Here is a 26,299-nt window from a genome sequence, read left to right as displayed (position 1 = left end):
AAGCTTTGAGTGGGAAGCAGCTCAATGATAAGTCAGACCTCTATGATTTGGGTTCTTCTCAGTTTTCAGAAGACATATGTGATGTTGAGAAGTGAAGTGCAATGAAACAAAAGCAGGAGGTAACAAGCAGCACATTGAGGAGGCACTTTCCCTCCTAACTCCTCTACCATTCCAGCTGGTTTTGCTCTTTGTTGTCCAAGATGATAATTCAAATGGGCAGGTGGGAATACCTGAACCCCCACAATGGGCAATACCAGGCCATGGCCACCATGGGGGACTTCCCTGACTCCAGAGTGGGCTGTAGAGCAGCTTGTCAGAGGACATGAGGGCTGTGGTGAGCATCCAGCTGAAGATGAGCCATCACCGTGTCCTTGTGGCAAAGATGGCCACTAGGGCCAGAGGGTTGAAGGACTCTCCATACCACATCTGCAGCATGGCCATAGGGAAAGCTGCTTCAAGAGGGTTGATGGGGATAGATGGAATCTTCCTCAGGAAACAATCATACAGTTATGTTTTAAAATGGAGAGAACTGATGGTCTGGTGGAGGGTTGTAGAACAGAGGATGAAAGAAGGGAAGAAATACTGATATCTATTAATCAGACAGAAGGATTTAATTCGACTACAAGTGGATTTCCCTAGAATAGAATAGAGTGGGATAGAAATAATTGGAATGAAATGGGATGAAATGTTCTGGGATGGAATGGAATGGATGGAATGAAACAGAATGGAATGTAGTGGAATGGGATGAATGGAGTAAAAGAAATAGAATGGAATAGAACGGAACGGCACAGAATGGAACAGAAAGGAATTGAACTGAATAGAATGAATGGAGTAGAAAGAAGTGGAATTAATAGAATGGAATGGAGTTGAGTGTAAACAAATGGCATGGAATGGCAAGGAATGGCATGGAATGCAATGGAATGGAATGGAATGGAATGGAATGGAATGGAATGGAATGGAATGGAATGGGACAGAATGGAATGGCATGGCATGGCATGGCATGGCATGGAATGGAATGGAATGGAATGGAATGATGGAATGGAACTGGCATGGCATGGCATGGCTGGCATGGCATGGCATGGAATGGCATAGAATGGAATGGAATGGAATGGAATGGAATGGAATGGAACTGGCATGGCATGGCATGGCATGGCATGGCATGGAATGGAATGGAATGGAATGGAATGGAATGGAATGGAATGGAATGGAATGGAGTTGAGTGAAAACAAATGAAATGGAATAGAATGTAAAGGCATGGCAAGGAATGGAATGGAGTAGAAAGAAAAAATGGAATGGAATGGAATAGAATGGAATGGAGTGATGTGGAATGGATCGGAGCCAAGTGGAATGGAATGCAATTGACTAAAAGAAAATTGAATGGAATGGAATGGTGCTAAAAGAAATTGAATGGGATGAAATTGAATGGAGTGGAGTGATGTGGAATGGAATGGAAAGGAGTAAAAAGAAATGGAATTGAATAAAATACATGGAATGGATTCAATGGAGTGGAATGGGATGGAGTGAAGTAAAAAGAAATTGAATTGAATGGGGTAGAAAGAAATTGATTGGAATGGAATGGAGTGGCACGGAATGGAATGAATGAAGTAGAGCATAACGGAGTAGAGTATCTGAAGACCGTCTCCAGTGGATGACACAGGAAGATGTCACCTTTTCAGTTTGATTTTTTTTTTAATAAGCATTTTCTTTGTTTATTTTTGTCAGAAATAAATTTTTTTGTCACATAAGGTACATGTGGTAAAATTCCAGTGACACTGACTCACAAGGTATGTGCCCAGCAGTAAAATGAGAAAGAAAGAAAACAGGAAGGAAGGAGGAAGGAAGGAAGGAAGGAAGGAAGGAAGGAAGGAAGGAGGAAGGAAGGAAGGAAGGAAGGAAGGAAGGAAGGAGGAAGGAAAAGGAAGGAAGGAAGGAAGGAAGAAAGAAGGAAGGAAGGAAGGAAGGAAGGAAGGAAGGAAGGAAGGAAGGAAGGAAAGGAAGGAGGAAGGAAGGAAGGAAGGAAGGAAGGAAGGAAGGAAGGAAGGAAGGAAGGAAGGAGGAGGAGGAAGGAAGGAAGGAAGGAGGAAGGAAGGAAGGAAGGAAGGAAGGAGGAAGGAAGGAAGGAAGGGAAGGAAGGAAGGAAGGAAGGAAGGAAGGAAGGAAGGAAGGAAGGAAGGAAGGAAGGAAGAAGAAAGAAAGAAGAGAAAGAAGAAAGAGGAAAGGAAGAAAGATGAAAAAAAAAGGAAAGGAAAAGAAAGAAGAAAAAAGAAGAAAAGAAAGAAAAAGAAAGAAGAAGAAGAAGAAAGAAAGAAATGATAATAACTTATAAGCCATCTGGAATTAATGAACCTTGTTGCATACGTTCACAACAGAGTTACTTGAGTTCATGCCCACTAACAAACACCAGACAGTGTAGTGGTGATGCATCCTGCCATTGGATGAGCCTGCGACACCGTGAGTGCTGTGACCACAGGAGTGCTGTTGGAAGGAGCAGCTCAGGGGCTCTTCCTACTGGGAAGAAATGGTGCAAAAACATATTAAAGAAGAAATGGAAATTTCAGGTAAGCAGGGTCTTTGGGGAAAGCTGATGGCTTTTGAGGTGCCCCAGTGCACCTCTGGTAATTTGTGCTGTGGGTGTGGAATAAAACTTAAATCTGCCTGCGACACTAGGGGACGCAACAGGATTCTGTTCTGGTGGCAGACAGAACAGCTGAGCACCTTTACAGCAGCTTTCAGCCCAAGGAGCAGGGATTTGAGTTTCTGAGAAGGAAGGCAGAATGCACGGACCAGAAAGGGTGATTTCTGAGGGTGTTTGGGGCAGGATGTGTGCTGGATGATGTGAGTGCCATCTGGCCAGGCTCAAAAAGAGCAGAGCGCAGAAGGAATTCAGATCACAGCAAACTCTGATTCCTCATTGCGAAGCAGGAAACCGAGAATTGTGAGCTCTGAGGGTGCAATCTCTGAGAAGGACTGACGAGAAGAACTGTGCATGTGTTGACAGAGAAGTTGCAAGAAAATAAGGGATCCTGTGGTCAACAGGCTGGGGAAGGGTTTCTTAACAGAATGTCTATTTCCTTGCAGAAGCAGGAGTCCTGCCACCAAGCAGGACTGGGAATTAAGGTCCCTCTTGAAGGAACAGCCGCACCAAAGTGCATCTAAATTCTAATCCTAATTCTGAATCCAAAGTTTCTTCTGAGGGCTGGATCCAAGAGGCACACTAGGAAACCATAGAATCATGGATTCATTTTGGTTAAGAAAAAGAGGACGTGCAGAATGCAATCAGGGAAAGCAAGGGAGAGGAAGGATTCTCCACCCTTTCTGAAAAGCTATGGATCATTTTATGAATATATGTGTGTATATATGCAATAGGGGATCTCTTTCCCTGTTGGCTACATAATCTGAAGCTGGAATCAGGGGAAGGCTGCGATTTATGTCTACTCACTGAGATTTTGAGAGACACATCTTATTACAGATAGCCATCTTTATGAAAGTGGTTAATAATTCAGTTTAGATGGGGAGGTTTTCTTTTGAAACTGCAAAGAATGGAATGGCAAAGAATGCTTGTCTCACCTTAATGCATCTAACTGTATCACTAGAGAGTCAGAAAACCACTTTGTCATGGTTTCTTATCTGTTGAATGCTACTCTTAAAGAAAGAGGCAAACAAATAGGTACAATACCATTGTATTGACTTCTCCGCATGGAGAAGAGCTCTGGTTTTTTTCCCAGTAAGCACAGCACCAGGAGCATGGCAGGGGGAAACCACTCTGCTGTGACAGAGTTTGTCCTCCTAGGCTTCACCACCATGCAGGAGCTGCTCTTTGTGGTTTTCTTCCTCATCTACATCACCACTCTGGTGGGGAACCTCGGGATGATCATCCTCATCAGGACCTACTCTCATCTTCACACACCCATGTATTTCTTCCTCAGCCACCTCTCCTTCTTGGACATCTGCTACTCCTCAACCATAACTCCAAAGTTGCTGCTGGGCCTCCTCACTGAGCAGAAAGTCATTTCTTTCCATGGTTGCATCACTCAGCTCTTCTTCTACTTATTATTCATCACCACGGAAGCCTTCTTTCTGGCCATCATGGCATACGACCGCTGCATGGCCATCCACCGCCTCTGCACTACTTGGTTGTCATGTCCCACAGGGTCTGTGTGCAGCTGGTGGTGAGCTCCTATGTGGCTGGCAGCCTGAACGCCTTGGTGCACACCACAGCTCTCCTGCGACTGTCCTTCTGTGGCCCAAATGTGTTGAAACATTTCTACTGTGAAATCCCACCACTCCTGCAGCTCTCGTGCTCTGACATCTGGCTCAACCAGGCCTTGATGCTCTTGTGTTCTGGCTTCATCATCACCTCCTTAGTCTTGGCCATCCTTATCTCTTATACTTTCATCCTGCTCACCATCTGCAGCATCCGCTCTGCGGAGGGCCGGCACAAAGCCTTCTTTACCTGCACCTCCCACCTCACTGCTGTCACCCTCTTCTGTGGCTCTGCAGCTTTCTTGTACCTCTACCCCCTTTCCAGTCATGCGGAAGAGGAAAAGAAAACAGCCTCCGTCTTCTACACCGTGGTGACCCCCATGCTCAACCCTTTCATCTAACAGGCCTAAGGAACGTGGAGGTGAGGAGGGCCCTGAGCAGAGCTGTGAGGAAGGTCCCCTCCTGTGGCCACTGTCAGTGTTCTTCTGCCAACCAAATTCTAACGGGTGCCACACATCACAGCAGATGGAGCAGAACTTTAGATGCCTGATGTAACGAGGGCATTGCATGCTCCTGCACATCCCTTGAGAAGAAGACATTTCACCTTGGGCTGGGCATTGTGTGGATGATGTTTTTCCAAGGGCTTTGATCATTGTAGAATGAATGACCTGTAATTTTGATTTTTGGTAGGGTGGAGTATAGAAAGAATAGCAGCAATAGAAACTCTTCCTTTGCTGGTGAATCTTTCAAAGGAAAAGATATTATGTGTACTGAACATACCTGCACAGGGGGATGAACTTATAATAAATACCAACACAATAATGATAGATCCTCTATATTGATTAAAATATATATCTCAGGATAAAATGGTGATTTTCAGGGTCTGATTGAAAATGTTTCTAAATTTGTTGACTATGGCTACACTTTCCTTCAATAAACCCGATGTGTTATTTTGCCTGTCCCTGTCCAACAACAGCCCATGCTGAGTGTCTTTTCCATCCCAGCTGCAGCTAAATAAATAACTTCTGCTTGCAGGATTTTGTTTTGGTAAAACGAGGCTTTGAGTCACCTCAGAGCAGAAGTCACTAGTTCAAACTGTAGGCTTGCTGTCTGGGTTAGTCACCACTAGTTCCCCTCATGGAGACAACCATGTGTTTGGAGGCTTTGATTCATCTGCCCTCTGCCAAACGTCCTCACCATGGTGAACAGAAGTTTTCTGGGAAGTATATACAGGGTTCTCCACTTGCTGCTTGGCATCTCAGGCCGATGGGCAGACGTAGAGCCGTGGCAAAGGTGGAGTTTGTCCGGAGCCATCACCCTCTGGGGCAGTTCTTAAGGGTTGCTTTCAGCACCAAGGACAGCTGATGGTCGGCAACGCAATTGTATTATATTATATTTGTGATCATGACACAAATCACACCTGAAAAGAAGGAGGAAGAACACTCAGGCTTTCACTTAACGTGCTGAATGAGATCATGTTTACTTCTCAGTACACACTTCTCCCCTTAAGGTGCCATCTCCAAAGTTAGCAGCTCCCCAGAGAAATCTCCTCCATGATCAAACCAGGGGGAGGAATCGGCCACGCTTTTGAAAGGACGCATCATATAAACAACGGCTTCTCTCAGTCTAGGACCGATGCCTTTTATGGCTCACAAAACCGTTCTTGCCCTTCACGCTAATGAGGAGAGACACAGCCGTAGGTGTAGGTGAAAACAAGTCTCAGCTTTGTGCCTCCGTAAACTGGGAAGAGTCCTGAGATACGAGCCAACAGGTGAGTTGGGGAGCATTGCCCAGTGACAGCCAGAGGACCCCATGAAGAACTGAGCTGTCAGGAAGGGAGAACTTTGGCAGGAGCCTCTTTGCACAGCAATCACTCGCCAAAAGTCAGGGTCTCTCAAACACAGCCCAGGGATCCGGAAGCAGATTTTCTAAGCTGAAGGCAGCTGCTCGCACTAAGGAAAAGCACACAGTCTCAGCTAATTATAGTGCCTGGCTTTGCTGTAATCGCACAGTGAGGAAAAGGCAGGAGGCTTGGAGAAGCAGAGGCATTGGCTGTCCAGAGCCACACATGTCAGAGATGTGTGAGAGAGCCAACAGTGGGCATCAGGTGGTCAGATCTTCACTTGGCAGGCTCCAGGGCAGCAAGCACCTGCAGCACTCCTGGCCATATGGCCAGTGGCTCTGCTGCATGTGAGGAAAACTGTCTGGGAAGTGCAGTTTCAAATCCTGGAAGGGAATATTAAGGTCTGTGAAGTCCCAGTTTCTCTAAATCCAAACTGAAGAGACTCACATATTAGTCAGACAAGGGCTTATGCTCTGAATTTCCCACATGCAGAACACTCCTTTCCTAAGGCAGAGTTTGGCATTGTGTGCAATGGATTCCTCAGTGAGCAATTCCTGCCACCACCTAGCTTCTCTTTTGGGAAGTCACAGGCTTGGTACTGTGATATACATATATATATAAGCTGCATTCTCAGTAGCTTGCTCTCTGCATTCACCTTCCCTTGCTGAGGCTTCCAGTGGTTCTGCTCTTTATAAACCTTTCCATTCTCTTTCTCAGTTCAGCATTTTCACAATAATGTTATCAGCACCAGACAGAAAAGGGGAGAGGAGGTTAATTTTTACACTATACTTCCCATTTCAAAGAGCTTTGGAGTTGTTCCCACCTTCTCCATGGGAAAGAAGGGAAGAAAGGAGAGTTCTGCCATTCCTAAATGAAAGCCTCTCAGAATGTCTCTTTGTCTCACTGGTGCTTTTTGTTTTCTGAGACAGATTTAATTGCTTTGCTTATCTCTTTGGATCTAAAGATTGACCAGCTTTAACAAGAACACAGCTTCCAGTTCGCAAATTGACATTACCAAACCAAAATACGACCAGAATAAAACAAGCATATTGCACCATTCACAGTGCTTACTTTAGAATATGTTTTGAGACACTGAAACAGTTTTCCCTTGGTTGCAGCTTTATGTTCCCCGATAAAGAGACAATTCCATTGATCTTAGACTGTGGGGCAAAAAGGAAACATTCTGGTTTTGTGTTTCTCTGCGTCTCTGCTTTCCAACTGCAACTGTGTTGTGATGGTGGCTGAGGGAAATCACAGCCCCATCACTGAATTTGTGCTCTTGGGATTCCCTGAGAAGAGGGGCATCCAGGCTGCCCTCTTTATGGCCTTCTTGTTGATCTACGTGGTAACTCTGCTGGGCAATGCAGGCATGATCATGTTGATCAGGCTGGACTCCCGTCTTCACACCCCCATGTACTTCTTCCTGTGCAGCTTGTCCTTCCTCGACATCTGCTATTCCTCCTCAATTACTCCCCGAGTGCTCTCAGATCTCCCAGCATCACAGAAAGTCATTTCCCACTCTGCATGCCTGGCACAGTTTTATTTCTATGCTGTTTTTGCCACCACAGAGTGCTACCTTTTGGCCGCCATGGCGTATGACCGCTACGTGGCCATCTGCAGCCCTTTGCTCTATGCCTTCTCCATGTCCAGCAGAGTTTGTTCCCTGCTGGTCGCTGGCTCATACCTTGCTGGGTTTGTGAATGCCACCATTCACACAGGGCTTGCACTGCGGCTGTCCTTCTGCGGTCCCAACCTCATCAATAACTTCTACTGCGATGGTCCCCCTCTCTATGCCATCTCATGCACAGACTCCACCACCAATGAGATTGTGATGTTCCTTGTGGTTGGCTTCAACATGCTTATCACCTGTGCGACCATCCTCATCTCCTACACCTACATCCTGCTTGCTGTCCTCAGGATGCGTACAGCTGCAGGCAAACGCAAAGCCTTCTCCACGTGTGCATCCCACCTGGCTGCTGTCATCCTCTTCTATGCTTCTGCTGCTTCCATGTACTCACGGCCCAGCTCCAGGCACTCCCAGGACCTGGACAAAGTGGCAGCTGTGTTTTACACACTGGTAATCCCTGCGGTGAACCCCCTGATTTACAGCCTGAGGAACAGGGAGGTGAAGGATGCTCTAGGGAAAGTGATGGAGAGGAAGCGTGTCTCTGACAAATAGCTGTCCTGAGTGACTTGGGGGATGGAGAGGTCTTCTCAGAAATGTTTTTACCCCTGCAATTCTGCTGTGCTGTAGCATGGAAAGAAAGAACACCCTCCAGTGACCTGTGAATGAGAGGAGGGAGAAAAGTAATGGGAAATCTCTACTGTGTTCCTGAATGCTCAGTCCCGGGCTTCCCTGGGATCAGGCCTCTTCCTGACCTGACTCAGCATTGCTGCAGTTACTTTTCTGTGTATTTACAGTCTGGTATGTGAAATTTCAGGAACTGAAGCCCTTCCGACCCTGAGTGATGGCAGTGAGGCATGTACATACAGCCCACCTCCTGCCTTGGGCTGCAGGAGGAACTTGGATTCTGTTGATGAGTTAGGCAAAACCACTACAAGAACATTCTCCAAATCCCCATTTCCTCTCTTCTGTCAACCTTGACATGGCAATAAACAATGAGCTTTGTAACAATGAGCTGCAGTACATAACAAGAATTCATTTTACCTGGACTGTAACCTGTGTGCCTTCTTCCCACCCTAGCACTTGGAGTTTGTTTTTGTTGTATGCACACTTACTGCTTTATCTCAGTGCTGTTGATTGTGTGGTTTTTCCTCTAAAAGAAGTGACCATGAGATCGTGACAGTGACCAGCAAGGTCTGGCAGTTCTAATTCAGCTAACTGACACGAGCAGTGGGACAGAAAAGAGTCTTGAATAGGGTGAAACATTGGGTATAAACACAGAGAAGTGACCTGAGCAGACCCATGAGCAGAGCAGGAGGGTCTTGAAAAACACCTTGACCTGGAGCTTGAGATTCAACCGGAGGGATGGGGTGTCAGTGCTTTAATCAGGGGAACCCAACAAAGCATCCCACTCTTGTCAGCCATGTCCAAATGTTTGTCCTGAGTGTGTCACGTAGCAGCACAGTGACCCTCTTTGTCTTCGGAGCAACTCTGACAAAGAAAGTTGATGCAGAGGAGCTCCTTGCTGTTAACAAGGAAGAAAGTTTCTTTCTTGTTTGTCCCCGCTAATGAGTCTCTCAGGGCTTGTTAAGGAGGATGAGTTCAGTTGACTCCAGGCCTGCTGAGAAGCTCTCAGGACCAGGAGGACACTTTCTTGGTAAGACCCAGAAGAGCTTGTTAAGCCAATGACTCCTTGAAGGGTGGTTGGTCTCCAAAGAACACTTTCTACTCTGAGAAGGGAAGCGTTATCACTTGTGATGGAAATAGCCTTAACCAGCTGAATGGCAAGAGCCTGAAGCTCAGGCCTGCTGGAAGAGCTCTCTGTAAGTCATGCCACCACACTTCTGTTGGTTCTCACTATTCATACAACTTGTTCCTGTCTGCTTTTGACACATGGAATAAATAAAACACCTAAACAAAGTACTGATTTCCAAACGCTCTTCAATATGTTGAAAATTGGAGTTGTTTCTGCTCAGGAAAGCATAGGTCCAGCTGTCACTACAGCCTGGAAGCTTGGGGTCTTTGACATAGTTCTCCCACCACATCCTTATCTCTAAATTGAAGAGATAAGGATTCAAAGGGTGAACTATTCAGTGGGTAATGAATTGATTGAAAGGCTGTAGCCAGTGGGTAGCAGTAAATGGCTCTATGCCCAGGTGGAGCCTGATAATGAGCTGTGTCCCCTCAGGGTCCGTCTTGGGTCCAGTAATCTTTAACACCAATGACATAGATAATGAATAGAGTGCACCCTCAGCAAGTTTGTGGATGACACAAAGCTGAGTGATGCAGTTGATATGGCAGAATGAAGGGATGTCATCCAGCAAGACCTTGATAAACTCTAAAGTTGGGCCTTGTGAACCTCATGAAGTTCAACAAAGCAAAGTGCAAGGTTTTGAGCTTGGCTCAAGGCATTTTAGCAGAGTTCATGCAGATCAGCTGCATTACAGTTTGCACCAAGGGGCTGTTCATGCTGAAAAAGAGAAGGCTTTGAGGTGACCTGATAGTGGCCTTTCATATCTAAAGAGGAGACACAGGAAATAAGAGAATCAACTCTTTAGCAAGGTCTGTTGTGATAGTACAAGGGAAATAGTTTAAAGCTCAAAGAGGGTAGAATTAGGTGAGCTGTAAGGAAAAAGTCTTTTACAGTGAGAGTGGTGAGGCACTGGAATGGGTTGCCCAGAAGTGTGGTGGCCAGTGCCCCATCCATGGAGACTTCCAAAGATAGGCAGGGTCAGGCTCTGGGTAACCTGATCAAGCTGTGGATGTCCCTGTTCATTCCAGGGTAGTTGGACTAGCTGGACTTTAAAGGTCCCCTTCTACTCTAAGGATTCTCTGATTCTACGATTCTATCCTTGCTCTGAATTTTTTTACAAGGTATAGCAACATTTTGAGCAATGACAAGTTCTTTGCCATGTTTTACTCCATTGTAGTACTCATGAATCCATTGATCCACAGCTTCAGGAACAGGGACATGAAGAATTCTGTGAAGGAGTCTGCCTAGTGGAAGTAGCTCCAGCATGGTATCTAACCCAGCTTGTTTAATGACAGAGGTCTCCACGAATTCACATGTTGCCAAGACTTTTTCTTTCTTCATCTCATTCTTTTGATTTCCAATATTTGGCTTGGAAACATAGTTTGCCCAGAGAGACTGTGGGGTCTGTTCTGTGGAGATCTGAAAAAGCAACCAGGACATGGTCCGGGGTACCCCCTGCTCTGGGTGGTCTGGAAAGATCAAGAGTTTGATCAGAGGGATTGAGAAGAGCCTATAACCTGAAACCATCAGGGGAGTCTTGCTCTATTTCTACTCACGCTTGTACTTGTCAGTAGAGATTGTGGACAGTCTATTTTACCTTCTGTATTTTATTGCACTTGGCTTTTTTATTCCCTCTTGGCTTTTTCAGACAGACGTTAGCCCTATGCTTCTCTGTAGCCCTGTCCACCAGCATCCCTCAGCTTATAGCCTAAATCAAAGAAGAGAATAGTAAAAATAACAAGAAAAAAATAGATTCTCTCCTACCTACACTTTGTGTTTATCCCATCTAATGGTTCCTTCAATAAATACTTACTTATTACAGAGCTCTCTATTCAGAGGGGAAAAAAAATATTAGTTTTTCCTAAATCCTATATTCCAGTGAAATATACTGAGTGCATTAAGCATTTCACCACCGGTGCAAGCAAACTACACAGCATTACAGGCAGGAGTGTCTCTCTGCTTGCCTGTATGTCATTCACAGTTCAGCTATGGTATTTGAAAAGAAATTATTCTGTTGTTCAACAGTGCCTTATTAAAACCTGTTTGCCCTTCCCCTAGAAATGCTTAGAAAGATGCTGTAGGAAACATGAGCTTGACAACTGTTTGATGGTAGGAAATGTTCATCCAAATGGTTGGTATTTTGTTTAAAGAATATTCAAACCAGCCTTTCCATGCTCTGTTCTGCAGAGCTCTGATAATATCAATAATATCTTAACTGAAACATCTCCTCCTTGATAAATGGAAAGCATCTATACTTTGTTGGTCATGTTAAGGAGAAACTTGTATTATGAGAAAATATGATGTTTCTCTCACTTGTGTTATGCAGTGATCTGAAGCATTGTCCTCTCCATTGTGCAAAATGGAGAGCTAGACTTGATGTCTAAAGCTTAAGGTCTGAGAACTAACTTTTAGCAGATAAGATTAGGTCACTCAAATAATAGAAGGAAATATAGTAAGGTGTGGAGAAGGAAATAGAGATTTATCCCACCCCGTATCAAAACTCTCAATACTTGCAGAGTCCAATTTAAACTCAAGCACACGGTATAGGGCAGCTCCTTCTCCTGGGAAGGAGCCTTCAGGTTTCTAACAGGCTCACTATGGTCTCAGAAAAAAAGATTGAACTACAACTCTCAGAACATTTCAGGCTTTATTTGGAAAGAAAATGTGAATTCCTGCAGGTCATAGATGAGTAGGAAGGGAACTCTCACATGATGGAACAAATGGCTGTAGATGGCATGATAGGGGCTGCAAAGGACTCCAGGAAAGTTTTAAGTTAGGAAATCTGAGAATGGAAAATATGATTCAGCTTTAAAGAGGAAGCCTCAAATCATGATGCTCTTTTAGAGCTGGTAGCATTCAGCTGATCCTGTGATTTGTTTTACAGGATGGCACTACCTCGTTTAATACTTGCATGAATTGTCACTGCCAAAGTGAAAGAAAAATAATTGGTGTAGCCCTAGCCCTAACCCTAACCCTAACTCTCTCACTGTAAAGAAAACCCACTGTGGTACAGCTGAAGGAGCCCCTAAAAAAGATGTAAAATGACATGAGCAAGAAACCCTGTTGCCTAAAGCAGGAAATATCTGTTTTGCCACAGTGCTACAGCTGCTCCTGTTCAAGCTCAGCCTCAGAAAGCATTCATCCTTTGAAGAACTTAGTCCCATAGTATGTCCCCCAATTACCAATTGGATGTTGTAACTATTGGCTTCAGGATGTTGGCAATGTCTTATTTTTGAATTTGATTGAATGTTCCCTATGACTTTCAAGGCTGAATTCTTTACTTCTTGGCCATCACAAGCATATTTTCCAAAGCTTCAATCTGGTAATAACATTACCATGTAAAGTTTCAGTCTGAGTACTCTAAACATCATGACAGATAGTTATGCTTAGGCAAGTTCAAGTTTACATCAACTGAAGTGACAATACAGACTGAAGGAGGAAGGTAGAAGCCCTGCTTCTCCACATCAACAAAGATGTCGATCTTCATAGCCCACGTTAGATTCAATTGCAATGCAGATGTTCCAATTAAGTAAATATCTGTAATGTTTAATTGCATACACTGCACACAGATAAGTTTTACACATACATCACTGCTGGTTCCCTGTTGCTGATTTGAAGAACTTTGGTGAATCTTTGAAGCTGGAGTGCTTCCATAATTACAAGGTGTTGAGATGCTGTTACTCAATAACATCACTTGCTGATCTTGGTACGCTCCTGCTCCCAGAAGACAGCCCATCTCAAAAGTTAAGGAATTAATAGCTCTTCATCTCTGTCTCTCTTGAAATCACTAAGGGAAGCATAGAAAAAGCATTAGAGATTGACCCAATGAGGCTGTTGGCAGATTACCCCAACCATCTAAGCTGGAAAGTAATAAATGTTGAAGACAAGAAATAGCCTCTGGGAGAGACATCCATGTGTGGTCATCCAATACCGTGTGGAATCAAGAGAGAAAAGAAGACAAAGAATAAAGATTAAGAATAAATTCACTTTTCTGAAGTTCTGTTTTATACAGCAAGCTGGATGGTGGAAAAATACTTTTTTAAGTCAATGACAGTGAATTAATTATATAGAGATCAGATTAGAAGCAATGATGTCAAAGGGAAGTAGAAACCTTTAATATGGAGTAGGAGTGTTCTCAGAATAAATGTTAATGAATATAGGTTTCCCTTCCCTTAACATGGTGAAAACTGAAGATGGAAACAATGCATGTGGTGAAGTCCAGAATGATATAAAAGGGAAAGCTTGCTTTTTGACCTTTATTTTGACCTCATATTCAACTGCTTGGATATTGCATGGTCAATCATGTTGATTCAAATCAGTTCTCCACCTATTCCAGACATGACATGGAAGTTCAGGTGACCATCAGTACTGAAAAAAGCTTTCACAGCAGCTGAAACCAATTGGATAAATCAAGGTAAGTGTTCCCTGGCACTCGGTATGGGGCTGATGTGCTGGGAAAATGCCCTGGTACGTCTAATCCAACTAGGAATGCAATGGGCTTTATAAATCTTTATGGTCCTTTCCATGGGACAAAGCCACCAACTTGACTGTAGTGGTCTCCATTTCATTACAGATAATGGCTTCTTCAGGTTGGAGCAGTCAGACTGGAAAAATCATGGTGGGTCTGAACTAGTCCTGGGCACACACGTCTATTGAACCACAGCCTTCACCCCTGCTGGCTGTGAAAAGTACAGAGGCAGTTGTCTCATCAGTTTCTCAAGTGACAGATGAAATCACACCTATGGAAGTCAGGGATCCAAACAAGGACTCCTAGTTATATGGTTATATGTCTCACAGGGAGGTGTGAGCTGAATGGTCAGGGTGTGCTCCGTTGGGACCATCCCCTGGTATAAATCACTGCAGCAATGCTACCTTTGGGAAGGCTGCTATTTTACAGCAGCTGATGGCTCATTCTTCTGTGTTAGTTGAAGGTGGATTATTTCTGCTGAGGTGCACATCAGTATTTTGAACTCAAAAGCAGATTTGGACCAGAAATTACAGCACTTGTGGTATCTTGAAGGAGACTGGGAGAAGAAGAGAGAACCCTCTCAAGGGGAGATCAGCTCACAAAGTAAGGCTGAAATAAAGTGCATACATTCATCTGATGGAGAAGGATTCTGCAATGACTGCTAAGATCCCAGGATTCATCTGACAGTTTAAGACTGATCCTCACCTTTGCTCCTGTAAATTTGTGAGTATTCTATTCTAAATCTTCATGTTATCAGGAACACAAACATATATTTCCCCTATTTGCTAAGGTGAATAGCTTGAATAGGTGCCTTAATTCAGGTTCCAGGACATGGTGGATCCCAGTTCTACCCGGCTGCAATCACTGCACCACAGCTGGCTTATATTCATAAACACACACAGCTCTCTGTCCCAACACTTCAGTTACGTCTGCAAATCAGGTTTCATCCCCCAGCCTGTCCCTGCAAACGTAAGATGTGATGAATGCCATCAGTGCGTGATAGTGGTTAATGGGGAAGTGATGAGCTGGGACACAAGCATTCATTGATCATTTGTTAAATTCACACAAACTCTTTAAACAAGTGAACATAACACCCAGAGGAATGCATTTGCTCACAGTGTCATGGGGGCAATCAAGACATAATTTTTTTTAAGTTTAAGACTTAATATTATATTCTCTAAGTTATATGAAAGAAATGTTTGATGCCTACCCTAGTGCAAATTAACAACTTTAAATCCAAATTTTATTCATGATCTCTCTGAATTCATCTTCCCAATGTTTATGAGACTGTAATGATAAACTCCTAATTTACTGAGTTTCAGGATCACGCCACATCCCCTTCTCTCTCCCATAGACCCGCTTTTCTGCAGCGTCTTGTCCAAAACTAAGGAAGAAAAGTGTCTATTTTCACTTATACTCCAAACTATTAGAGTTGTAGCCTGAATCTCCTCCTGAATTCCAAGCCTTCCTGTTCTCTGTGCTTTCTAGTCTGTCTGAGGTGGGAAGGAAGGGAAACAAACTCAGAGAGAGTCATAATCAACAAGAAGTCAAGGACAGAGTCTGTTATCCGCTGCTCTATCCCTTGATCTCTTCAACCTGGAGGTTTCAAAATAAGATCCTGAGAAAGAAACAGACCTTCCTTAAGGTCTCTACAGTTAGAGAAATGAGATGCCTTCAGCAGGGTCTCTCTGCAGGCTGGGACGTACCTTTTACTGTCTGATGTCTTTGTGCTCTCCCCCTTGGTAGAGAGGAGGCCCTGAATGGCAGAGGAGAATTGCACCTTGGCAGCAGAGTTCACTCTTGAGGGCTTGAGTGATCATCCCAAGATGAAGGCAGTCCTCTTTGGGGTGTTTCTGCTCATCTACGTCATCACACTTCTCGGCAATGTGGGGATAATCATCCTCATCCAAGGTGACTCCAGGCTCCACACTTCCATGTACTTCTTCCTCGGCAGCCTCTCGGTGGTCGACATCTGCTTCTCCTCTGTGATTACCCCCAGGACTCTGGTGGACTTCCTATCAGAGAGGAGGACTATTTCCTTCACTGGCTGCACAGGCCAAACTTTCTTCTACATCGTCTTTGTGACCACTGAGTGCTTCCTGCTGGCTGTCATGGCATACGACCGGTACGTAGCCATCTGCAACCCATTGCTCTACTCAACCATTATGACTCGTAGGCAGTGCGTGCTGTTAGTGGTAGGGTCCTACATCGGGGGCATCCTCAATGCCATTATACAGATGGCCTTCATAGTCAGGCTGCCCTTCTGTGGCTCCAATGTTATAAACCACTTCTTCTGTGATGTTCCTCCCCTCCTGGCCCTGTCCTGTGCCAGCACCTACATCAGCGAGATGATCCTCTTCTCCCTAGCTGGCATCATTGAACTCAGCACCGTTGCCACTATCCTAGTCTCCTACATCTTCATCTCCTATGCTATCATGAGGATCCGTTCAGCTGAAGGCAGGCAAAAAGCCCTCTCTACCTGTGCATCCCACCTGACGGCTGTCACCCTGTTGTATGGAACAACGATATTCATGTATTTGCGCCCCAGCTCGAGTTATTCCCTCAACACAGATAAGGTGGTCTCTGTCTTCTACACAGTGGTGATTCCAATGCTGAACCCGCTCATCTACAGCCTGAGGAACCAGGAGGTGAAGGGCGCGCTGAGCAGAGTAGTAGAAAGGATTACAGTTCAGGTCTAAGCAGAATGGATGACACAGGAGCTGAAGAAGACCCTGAAAACCACAAATGCTCTGAGCACCATAGGGCAGGTGTCAGGCCATCCAGCTACAGGGATTCATCTCAAGCTGTGGAGGCTTTGACCATGGAGATGTTCAAAATATGACCTGATGAGCCATGAGCAGCCTGGTCTGGCTGTGAGGTCAGCCCTGCCTTGAGCAGGAGTGGGATCATTTTGAGAAGAAAGGACTTCTTAGAGGTCTCTGGTCCTACAGGGGCAAATGGCACCCATGCAAGCATCTGTATGCATAGAACTGCATACAGACTATGTATCCTTTGTGTTCATATACACACTTATTAGAGACATCCTCGTCAACCCCTAGCTCAAATTGGATGTAATATCAAGCTGTAGCCTCTGCTCAGTAAATGAAGGAGTGTGGGACATGCTGTTGTTGGGTTTAGAAGACAAGTGCCTATACCAAGAGGAATGCCAAATTACAGCACAGAAGCTTTCAAGCTCCTACAGAGTTTAGCAGCATGCCATGGACAGTTTGACTGGATGATCTTGGAGGTCTTTTCCAACCACAGTAACTCTGTGGTTCTGTGAGCTGGAATCAGCATTTCTCCTCCTTAAGGCTCACCTGGGCTGATGTGTTCTTGGTAAGAAAGTGAAAATAGTTCCCTTATTCAGAATGGCTGGAGTGAAGCCTGGATATCCCTTCCCTTCCCTTCCCTTCCCTTCCCTTCCCTTCCCTTCCCTTCCCTTCCCTTCCCTTCCCTTCCTTCCCTTTTTACCCTTCCCTTCCCTTCCCTTCCCTTCCCTTCCCTTCCCTTCCTCTTCTCCCCTTCCCTTCCTTTCCCTTCACTCCTCTTCCCTTCCCTTTTCCCTTCCTTTCCCTGCCTTCCCTTCTTTCTTCCCTTCTCCCTTCTTCCTTTCCTCCGGCTTCCCCCTTGGTCCCTTTCCTTTCCCTTTCTTTCCCTTTCCTCTCCCTCCTTCCCTTCTCTCCTTCCTTTCCTTCCTTTTCCCTTCCCTTTCCCTCCCTTTCCTTCCCTTTGCCCTTCCCTTTCCCTTCCCTTTCCCTTTGCCTTTCCCTTCCATTCCCACTTTCTCCATCAACAAAGGCTTGAAACAAAGCTCTCATTAGCTTTCTAATTTATGTCCACAGTGGCTTGTTAGATACAAGCAGAGTATTTTCAGTAGAGGCCACATGCAGAAGGCATTCAGCTGGGCAGGAGGCATTTGGGAAAAGGAGTTTGAAAAAGGAAGCAAACAAAACAACAATGGAGGATAATAATAACAGCAAAGTCTTTCTTTCTTACACAGAGAGAACTCCTGGCAGAAGTTACAGCTTCCATCTTTCACCGTTCTAGCTGGAAATTGTTGGGTGCTGCAAACTCCCACCAGGGGAATGGTGGCCACATTTATCTCTTCCTCACCCCTAGGAAAGTTTTCTATGTCCCTCCAGCATTTAGACAAGCTGTCTGAGGTAGAGAAGTCTGAGACATAGGCTGGATGAGGACTTTCTAACTCAGTGTGAGATGCACTGTCATATACAGTCAGTATTTCCTGTATATTATCATTGCCCACCAGGCACCACTGGAAACAGATGCTCCCTTTTCTGTTTTATCTGAAAATGCACATCTTTATCCTGATGTAAATATTCCAGGTTTTACAATAAAGGAAATGAAAATACATCATGATCTCACAGCCATAACTCTGGGGTTGTAATGGCAGAAAATTCTAATGAAGGGCCTCCTGGTTGGTCAGGGGGCTCATTGGAAGGTCTTATAATGGTTTACCCAAGAGATGCAAGATCTTACTGATCACAAGCCGGAAAGCAGCAGCCACAAATGCACGTCCTTTCCCCGGGGGGAAAAGGATGAATATTGGTGGGTTTGCTGGTGGCTGCTTAGCAGAACATGGAATTGCGAACATGAAGAGGGCACAACCTGAGGCTGCAGGGTATGGCTTGCAGTTCAATTTCTTTCTGCTCTGGACAATGGCTTCAAGAGATGTGATTCCTGTTGGGGAGTTTCATCTGCCCTTTCTGATATGAAGTCCATGCCCTTGGGCTTTAGTTCAATACCCAGAGACACTGACATGAAGCAGCTGCTGGCAGGAGGACGCACAAAAGTTCATTGTGTCGCACTCCACTGCTTTTCCTCTGACAGAGTGAAAAGCAGCTCTAAATGCCCATTAATAATAATGGAGGGCCATGCACATCACCTGCAGGGCATCTGAACTGAGGTGTCTGGCTTTGGAACTGAAGTTTCCCCTGGAGCAAAGTGTTGGAAGATCACGATGGCTTTTAAGTGTGCATCCGTTTGTCAGATACTAGATAAGATGAGCACTTTCTCTGCTCTCTGATATAACCCTGTCAAGTAATGATTAATGTTATCCAGGAAAAAAATCGATTCTTGGTTTTTCTTTTCATCTCATGTATTGCAGACTGTCATTTTAGGAGCAGCTGATTTTATCTCAGGTGAGCTGAGAGAGAATCCGAATTTACCTTTTATCTCCAGCTTTTGCATCGAGTCCAAAGAAAAGCCCAGTAGGGTAAAATCTTGCTTTTATTACTGCTCCATTTTACATGAGGACAAGTTACACCGAGAGAAGCCACAGTCCGACCATCCACCTACCACTAGTGTTGCCCACTAAACCCTGTTGTCCCTTAGTACCACACCTACGTGTTTCCTGAACACCTCCATGGACACTGACTCCACCATCTCCCTGAGCAGCCCATTCCAACACCTGACAGATTTTTTTAGAGAAGAACTTGCTCCTAATATCCAACCTGAACCTCCCCCATAGCAAGTTAAGGCCATCCCCTCTCATCCTATTGCTAGTCATTTGGGAGAGGAAGCCGACATCCACCTCATCACAACCTGCTTTCAGGGAGTGATAGAAAGTGATGAGGTCTCTCTGAGCCTCCCCTTCTCTTCAACAAGACCTCAGCACCTGGTCTTGTTGAAATTCATGCAATTGGCCTCAGTCAGATCATTAATAAAGATATTAAACAGGACAGGCCCCAGTACCGATCCCTGGGGAACACCACTCGTGACCAATCACCATGTTCTCTTAGGATTTGCCTAAGGGCAATTGTAAAATTAAAGGGGTAGCACTATGAGATTCCATTTCTAATTTGCCCTGAATCCAATGAGCATCACTGTCTTATTTTAGCCAAATAGTGAATGCCTTCTCTGCCTGCCTCTTCTGTTGTTTTGTTAGTTGGTTGGCTTGTTTAAACCCAAATCAAACCCATGTTGGGTCCTTTCTGCAGTTTCAACTATAAACACGTAAAAGGTTTGTACTGATCTGACCAACAGTGTAAGTTTTCTTCTCAGAGAGTATTCACCTCATATTGACTTAAAGTACCGAACAAGAATTAACATTCTTAATGCTGTTAATGGATTTGGACCTCAACCTCAACCGGAGTTAACAGCTTGTTGCCTGGGATGAGAGATGCCATGAGGAAAACAGTTGGCAGAAAGGTTTTTTAATGTTAAATTAAGACACATCCTTTGCCTTTCACAAACTATGTAAATTCTGGTACAGCCACGATGCCACGCTTAAACACAAAAGTGAATTAACTGTATGTCTTACAAAAGGCAGCTTTGTAGACCAGGGTTTTCCTAAGAGAAATGCAACCAAGGGCAGGGGACGTACTGCTGAGTAACAGAGTCAGAGTATGCAGCGAGAAGCTTGAGTGAATATTTTCCCTCTTACTCTCCTGAGCGCTTCTTTGACTTCCTTATTCCTCAAGCTGTAGATCAGAGGGTTGAGCATAGGAACAAGCAAGGTGTAAAACACCGCCGTGACTTTCTCCATGTTCATTGAGTACTTGGAGCCTGGCTGCATGTGGCTGAGGCCAGCAGGCACGTAGAACAAGGTGACGGTCAGCAGGTGGGAGGCACAAGTGGAGAAGGCTTTGTGCTGTCCCCTGGCAGACCTGATGCTCAGGATGGATATGATAATGTATACATATGAGATGACGACGATGAGGAGCACAGTCATGGAAATGGTCCCATTGAAGGTGACGAGCAGAAGCTCGTTGAGGTGGCTGTCAGAGCAGGTGAGTTTCAGCAGAGGGTTGGTGTCACAGAAGTAATGGTTGATGATATTGGGGCCGCAGAATGGCAAGGGCAGCAAGCAGCACGTCTGGGTTAGTGAGTTCAGAACACCCCCCAGGTACGAGCCAGCCACCAGCTTCATGCAGAGACAACTGGGCATGGAAATAGTGTAGAGCAAGGGGTTGCAAATAGCAACATAGCGGTCATATGCCATCACGGCCAGCAAAAACACCTCTGTGGTCACAAACACAAGGAAAAAGAAATGCTGGGTGAAGCAAGCGGAGTAGGAAATAGTTTTATTATCCAGCAAGAAACCAATGAGCAGCCTTGGAGAAAAGACAGAAGAGTAGCAAAGATCAACAACAGACAGATTGCAGAGAAAGAAGTACATGGGAGTGTGCAGCTGGGGGCTCGTCGTGATCACTGTGATCAGCCCAACATTACCCAGCAGGGTGACGAGATAAATCACTGAGAACACTATGAAGAGAGGAGTCTGCAGCTCGGGCTCACCTGTCAGTCCTAGCAGGATGAACTGACTCACCACCGTGCTGTTCCCTTCAGCCATATCACCACGTATCAGCACGGCATGCCTGCTGGATGGAGAGCAAACCCTGCAGTAAGGAAGAGCAACAGCACGGCGGGGGTACGAAGCAGCTAGCGGTGAGGGTAGCACGGGATAGTGGGGACATCTACTGTATGGAAGATGTATGGGCCAGCTAAGAGGCTTTTTCTCTGCGACAATACATTTGAAGCGCTTCTTTATGGCTTCGACCCTCAACATCGAAGTCCCCAAAGTAAACAGCGGCTCAGAAGCTTCATGCCACAGAGGGGATCATTAGAAAGTCTCTGAAGAGTTTTGGTAAGCCTGAACCTGGGTCCGGTCCCCGTCCCATCCCCCCACCCCCCTTCTTTGCAGGGCTCATTAGCATTAGTTTGCTCAGTGCTGATGTGGGCTGTGGGGGTAATTCATTTTGGCAAAGCCACAGCTGGGAGAAAAAAAGCATCCACTAAAGCTTAACGGGATGCCAAGGTTGGGCAGCTGCGTTCTCAAGGTGAAAATAATCACTTCTGGGCATCTGCCTGTGATTTATGATGCAGCAGCGTGCAAAGACAGAGATCTGCATGGGAACCTTCATCTAGTCCCCCACACACTGTGGTTATGAGCATGTGAGCAACAAAGCAGCGGCTCTCTCAGCTGCAAGGTATAACATGAGTTATACGCAGACAGAAAACTGAAGCTTCAGATTAACCTCCCTAATCACAGAATTGTATGAGCTGTGCACTGTCAGACACCAGCACTGACAACATCACCCCTCACACACACATCTTGAGATCCAAACTTCACATCAGTATTTACATTTTTCTATCAGCAAGAGCTTAAAAGCAGAAATACTTGCTGCTCTTGGCTGCAGTGTGCTTATTAAAGACATCAGAGGGCTTAAAATCCAGTTACCTCTGTAATGTTAATGGAATTCCCCTGTGAAACAAGCCCAGCTTCTTGTCTAACTTAGCAACCAGCTGATAGAGATCAACAAAGCACTCAAAAGCCACAGTTAACACCGGGATTAAAACATGAGTTTCCCATATTCCAGCCCGGGCTTCATTTGTTGGCTGTTGTTGCTGATTTACACAAATGGGCACATTATTTACACATATGAAATCAGGGTTGTTACCAACAAGGTTTTAAGCTCCCGTTCCAGATAACATTTCTCAAGTTCTATTTGCACACACACGTTTTATTCTTTAAAAAACTAAAAAAGTAACAGAAAAGCACATCGCTCTGACAGGTAGAAAGTTATGCTTAGTACAGAACTAAATAATAACTTAAAAAGGCAATGTCTTTATCTTTTATTTCTCCTTAGCATGGGACTTGTGTGCCTGTGTATACAACATGGAAGGATGCGTCAAGAAAATAAGGGATGTTTTATTGTCTTCCTAGTTTTATTGACATTTTTCTTGTTAAACATAAAACAGAGCCTGGTAGGAAGGCTGGGGCTTCAGTGCTACAGTTTTAGCTCAGCTTGTCCTTGGTTTATACACATTAAGACAGAACCTGAGTTCCTCATTAAAGGGAGCCTCTTACCTCATCATTTCATTCTCCTCACAACTCCACCTTGCCCTGTTTTCACCTCCCCCTGCTGTTTGTGTTAAAAGGATTTGACATCAACACACACAGCACCCCTCCCAGCAAGAACACTAAGATGACTGTCTATTTATTAGCCTAAAGTTCCCAGCTGAGCATAAAAACTAACAACAGAGGTTTGTGCTTGGCCAGTCCAGCTATTTCCCCTTTTTGAACTTGGTTGTGGTGCTGTTGGTCTTGGCTTTCTTTTTTGCTGACCCCTTGGTTTCAGGCTCCTTGCGCTTGGCCGATGTGATGGAGCCTGTCACCTTGAAGAAGTCATCCAGCCGGCCCTGTGTGCTGCCCTGCCGGCTCTTACTCAGCCTCTTGACCCCATTGCGGATGCGCTCCTCGTTGAACTGCTTCTCCCCACACATGAACTGCACGAGCTCCTCCTCGTTTGGCTCCGTCCACTTCAGCTCGATGTCATCGGGATTAACAACGTCAGGCTCCAGGAAGAGCTTCTGGGCCTCTTTGTGCAGCCAGTTGTCAGGCAAGGGGTACTTCTTGGTGTCAATGTGCTGGATGATTTCTTCAATGGTTTTGTGCTGCTTGATGAGCTCGACTGCCCTCTTGGGCCCGATGCCGCGGATGCTCTCGCAGTAGTCGCAGCCCAGGAGGATGCAGAGATCCACAAACTGCTCCCAGGTCAGCCCCAGATCCTGCAGGATGCGGTTCAGGTGGAACTCTTGGATGGGCAGCTTCTTTGCCTCGCTGGCAGTGAGGTGCCGCATCAACACAGGGCTCCCAAATGTCAGGCAATCCATGTCCTCCGTGGCGGCCGCGTACACCTTCCCTGCCTTCACCAGCGTAGCACAGCTGGCTTCCGCCTCCCCTGGCGCCTCCACATAGGGGATGCCCATCAACATCAGCAGCTTCTTGCACTCATCAGTGTGCTGCTGGGTCACCTTCACCAACCTCTTACTGAACTTCTCAATGTTGTTCTCCTCACCGGCCTCCTGCGCCTCCTGCAGGTGCTTCTCGGCCTCGGAGCGGCGCTCCGTCCTCTTGGCCAGCTCCCCGGCTTTGAGCTGCGGCGGCTTGCCGTCAAACACATAGACAGGCTTGATGCCGTTCTCCACCATGCGGATGGTGCGGTAGAACATACCCATCAAATGGCTGGTGGTCTCGCCCTCCTCGTTCTGCAGCACCTCGGCTCCCTGCCGCACGGCGATCAGGAACTGGTAGATGCTCATGGAGGCATCGATGGCCACTTTGCGGCCGAAGTAAGACTTGATGTCGTTCTCCCGGATGGCGGCGGGCGCCACGTCGGCGATCAGCTTGGCCAGGCCGTGGATCCCCATCCTGAGGGCACACAGTGGGGGCTGAGGGGAGGACCGTAGGTCTCACTGAGGGAGAACGGGAGGATCGTAGGCCTCACACACCGCAGCCTCCCTCTGCCCGCCCCGACTGCCACCCTCGGCCCCACTCCGGCCTCTCCCAGCCCTCCTCAGCCCCTTTGGCCACCGCTTCTCCCCTCAGCCCCCTCCGGCCGCCACTACTCCCCGCCGCAGCCCCCGGCCGCCATTACCCCTCCGCGCCGTTCCCGCGCTAGGCCGCGCTGCCTGCTGGGTAGCCAATAGCGAGCGGCTCCGCGCTGACTCCGCCCACTCGACCAGGAGTGGCTCACTTCCTCTTCCGGCCGTGACAGGAAGTGGAAGTGGCTGAGGGGACGTGTCCGAGCGCGGCGGGAGCCGGGGGCTGCGGCAATATGGGGGGGCAATATGGGGGGGTCAATATGGGGGGCAATATGGGGGGGCAATATGGGGGCGGCTTGAGGCTGGGAACCGGGAATGGGAGCTGGGGCCGGGACCTGGAACCGGGAGCTGGGACTGGAATCCAGGAGCTGGGGATGGGAATGAGGGCCTGGAGCAGGGACTGAGGATGGGGCCTGGGACTGAAGGCTGGGACCGCTATAGGGAATGGAATGGGGGCTGGAAATAGGGAAGAGGAGGGGAATAGGAATTAGGGGCAAGGACCAGGAATGAGAACTGAGGGTCTGGAATGGGAGCTGAGGCTGTGGAATGGGAAACGGGGCTGGGAGCAGCAGCTGGGGAATGGGAATTGGGGGCAGGAGCCGGGAAAGGGGTAATAAGTGGGGCAGGGAACATGGGGAACCGCCCCCCCCCAAAATGCGGGTCCTGGCAGCACTGCTGCCCCATATCACACCCCACAGGAGCTGGAGGCAATGAGCAGATACACCAGCCCGGTGAACCCGGCTGTCTTCCCACACCTCACCGTGGTGCTGTTGGCCATTGGGATGTTCTTCACTGCGTGGTTCTTCGTGTATCCTTGGGTGCCAAGAGTCCCCCCACTCAGCTCGTCATCCTCCTGTTATCACCTTAACCCTCTGCTGGCAGCTATGAGGTGACGTCCACCAAGTACACGCGGGATATCTACAAGGAGCTGCTGATCTCGCTGGTGGCATCACTCTTCATGGGGTTTGGAGTCCTGTTCCTGCTGCTGTGGGTTGGGATCTATGTGTGAGGCCCAGGCGGTGACATGTGGACCCCCAGTGGCTGTAAGCACGATGCTTGGTGCTGCATGTTGTGCTAGTTATGCCTGCAAAGCATGTCTCCAGATTGTGTTTCTAAGCCAGCTTTCTTCAGAGGTGGATTTGGGGCACGCAGAGAGGAATAACCACATGCATCAGGTTAGGAGCAGAGGTGCTACATTGGAGCTCTGTGGAGAAGGACCTGAGTGTCCTGGGTGAGCACTGGTTGACTGTGAGCCAGAAGTGTTCCCTCACAGCCAAGAAAGCTAGAGGAATCCTGGGGTCTGTTACAAAGTGCATGGCTAACAAGGCAAGGGAGGTTCTCCTCCCCTTCTACCCTGCCCTGTGAAGGCCATATCTGGAGTACTATGTCCAGTGCTGGGCAGACAGGGAACTGCTGGAGTGCATCCAGTGAAGGGCAAAGATAATGGGTGCCTCCTTCATGAGAGAAGACTGAGAGAGCCCTGGGGCTGTTCAGTCTGGAGAAAAGAAGGCTGAGAGGGGATCTGATCAGTCCTTATCGCTATCTCATGGGTGGGAGTCAAGTGATTGGGGCCAGACTCTTTTTGGAGGTGCCCAGTGATGAGGCTGATGGCTGATTTAGGTAGAGAGGGCTTCTCTGCCCTTCTGTAGCCTTCAAACAGAACGTCTTTGTCCTGGTGTGAAGCAGTAAGGATTGTGCTTGCTGTGTGCTCTCCTTTGCTCAAGGTGTGGTTCCAATCTCACAGCACCTGGTAGAGGATCAGTCCCCATGCAGTGGGGTGCTGCTCTGGGGAAATCTTTCTTACCTCCTTCTCTCTTTTGGTTCCAGGTGGGAAGTTCCAGACAAGTTCTTTTTGTATTTGTTTTATACTTCAATGTGGGAGCTCGTTTCAGGCCTGGACTGTGCTCCTGTCGGGTGACTCCTGCCAGCACAATGAACCAAACCTGAATAAATCTGGTTCACTTGCCTTTGGTTTTGCAGTTTGTCTCTTAGATGCTTGTACGTGGCTTTATGAACTACCTCTCATTTCTACTCAAAACTCATGAGCCTTGGGGTGGGGCC

General features: G+C 46.6%; 6 protein-coding genes across 9 annotated transcripts; 4 read left to right on the top strand and 2 right to left on the bottom strand.

Moving 5' to 3' along the window:
* Positions 1-3,744: 3,744 nt before the first annotated feature.
* On the top strand, positions 3,745-4,683 carry LOC107314210 (olfactory receptor 1019-like). Its single transcript, XM_015863234.2, is given in 2 exon segments — positions 3,745-4,111; positions 4,114-4,683. Coding segments are annotated over 2 exon segments (858 nt in total). The 3' UTR covers positions 4,605-4,683.
* Positions 4,684-7,232: 2,549 nt separating this feature from the next.
* On the top strand, positions 7,233-8,225 carry LOC107314211 (olfactory receptor 1444-like). Its single transcript, XM_015863235.1, has one exon. It carries the CDS (start codon positions 7,281-7,283, stop codon positions 8,223-8,225), a length of 945 nt encoding a protein of 314 aa, XP_015718721.1. The 5' UTR covers positions 7,233-7,280.
* A 7,426-nt stretch (positions 8,226-15,651) lies between these two features.
* Positions 15,652-22,887, top strand: LOC107314209 (olfactory receptor 1019-like). 2 transcript variants are annotated; one of them, XM_015863233.2, is made up of 2 exons: positions 15,652-16,572; positions 22,759-22,887. In XM_015863233.2, exons 1-2 carry the CDS (start codon positions 15,652-15,654, stop codon positions 22,861-22,863), a joined length of 1,026 nt encoding a protein of 341 aa, XP_015718719.2. In that variant the 3' UTR covers positions 22,864-22,887. The 2 variants fall into 2 exon arrangements, with proteins under 2 accessions (XP_015718719.2, XP_015718718.1); XM_015863232.2 differs by having other exon boundaries at positions 15,652-16,563; positions 21,678-22,802.
* LOC107314207 (olfactory receptor 1052-like) lies at positions 19,904-21,689 on the bottom strand. Its single transcript, XM_015863227.2, has one exon. The coding sequence runs from the start codon at positions 21,417-21,419 to the stop codon at positions 20,250-20,252; it is 1,170 nt and encodes a 389-aa protein (XP_015718713.1). The 5' UTR covers positions 21,420-21,689; the 3' UTR covers positions 19,904-20,249.
* On the bottom strand, positions 22,465-24,388 carry FEN1 (flap structure-specific endonuclease 1). 3 transcript variants are annotated; one of them, XM_015863229.2, is made up of 2 exons: positions 24,292-24,388; positions 22,465-24,085 (listed from the first exon to the last, which is right to left on the bottom strand). In XM_015863229.2, exon 2 carries the CDS (start codon positions 24,062-24,064, stop codon positions 22,919-22,921), a length of 1,146 nt encoding a protein of 381 aa, XP_015718715.1. In that variant the 5' UTR covers positions 24,065-24,085; positions 24,292-24,388; the 3' UTR covers positions 22,465-22,918. The 3 variants fall into 3 exon arrangements, with proteins under 3 accessions (XP_015718715.1, XP_015718714.1, XP_015718716.1); XM_015863228.2 differs by having other exon boundaries at positions 22,465-24,109; positions 24,292-24,382; XM_015863230.2 differs by having other exon boundaries at positions 22,465-24,065; positions 24,292-24,382.
* Positions 24,369-26,205, top strand: TMEM258 (transmembrane protein 258). Its single transcript, XM_015863236.1, has 4 exons — positions 24,369-24,474; positions 24,937-25,046; positions 25,121-25,281; positions 26,066-26,205. Exons 1-3 carry the CDS (start codon positions 24,472-24,474, stop codon positions 25,245-25,247), a joined length of 240 nt encoding a protein of 79 aa, XP_015718722.1. The 5' UTR covers positions 24,369-24,471; the 3' UTR covers positions 25,248-25,281; positions 26,066-26,205.
* The last annotated feature ends 94 nt before the right edge of the window (positions 26,206-26,299 follow it).

The sequence above is a fragment of the Coturnix japonica genome, chromosome 5, assembly GCF_001577835.2.
Source record: "Coturnix japonica isolate 7356 chromosome 5, Coturnix japonica 2.1, whole genome shotgun sequence".
Classification (NCBI taxonomy): Eukaryota; Metazoa; Chordata; class Aves; order Galliformes; family Phasianidae; genus Coturnix; species Coturnix japonica.
Note: the sequence above shows the minus strand (reverse complement) of the source record. Positions and strands in the feature narration are given on the sequence as shown.

What these genes read in the sequence shown, in the direction of transcription:
- LOC107314211 (XM_015863235.1), top strand. Translation starts at nt 7,281, where the DNA reads ATGGTGGCTGAGGGAAATCACAGCCCCATCACTGAATTTGTGCTCTTG.
- LOC107314209 (XM_015863233.2), top strand. Translation starts at nt 15,652, where the DNA reads ATGGCAGAGGAGAATTGCACCTTGGCAGCAGAGTTCACTCTTGAGGGC. An exon ending in TGAGCAGAGTAGTAGAAAGG is followed by an intron (nt 16,573 to 22,758) that starts ATTACAGTTCAG and finishes TCCACCTTGCCC; the next exon opens with TGTTTTCACCTCCCCCTGCT.
- LOC107314207 (XM_015863227.2), bottom strand. Translation starts at nt 21,419, where the DNA reads ATGTTGAGGGTCGAAGCCATAAAGAAGCGCTTCAAATGTATTGTCGCA.
- FEN1 (XM_015863229.2), bottom strand. Translation starts at nt 24,064, where the DNA reads ATGGGGATCCACGGCCTGGCCAAGCTGATCGCCGACGTGGCGCCCGCC.
- TMEM258 (XM_015863236.1), top strand. An exon ending in TTCACTGCGTGGTTCTTCGT is followed by an intron (nt 25,047 to 25,120) that starts GTATCCTTGGGT and finishes CTCTGCTGGCAG; the next exon opens with CTATGAGGTGACGTCCACCA.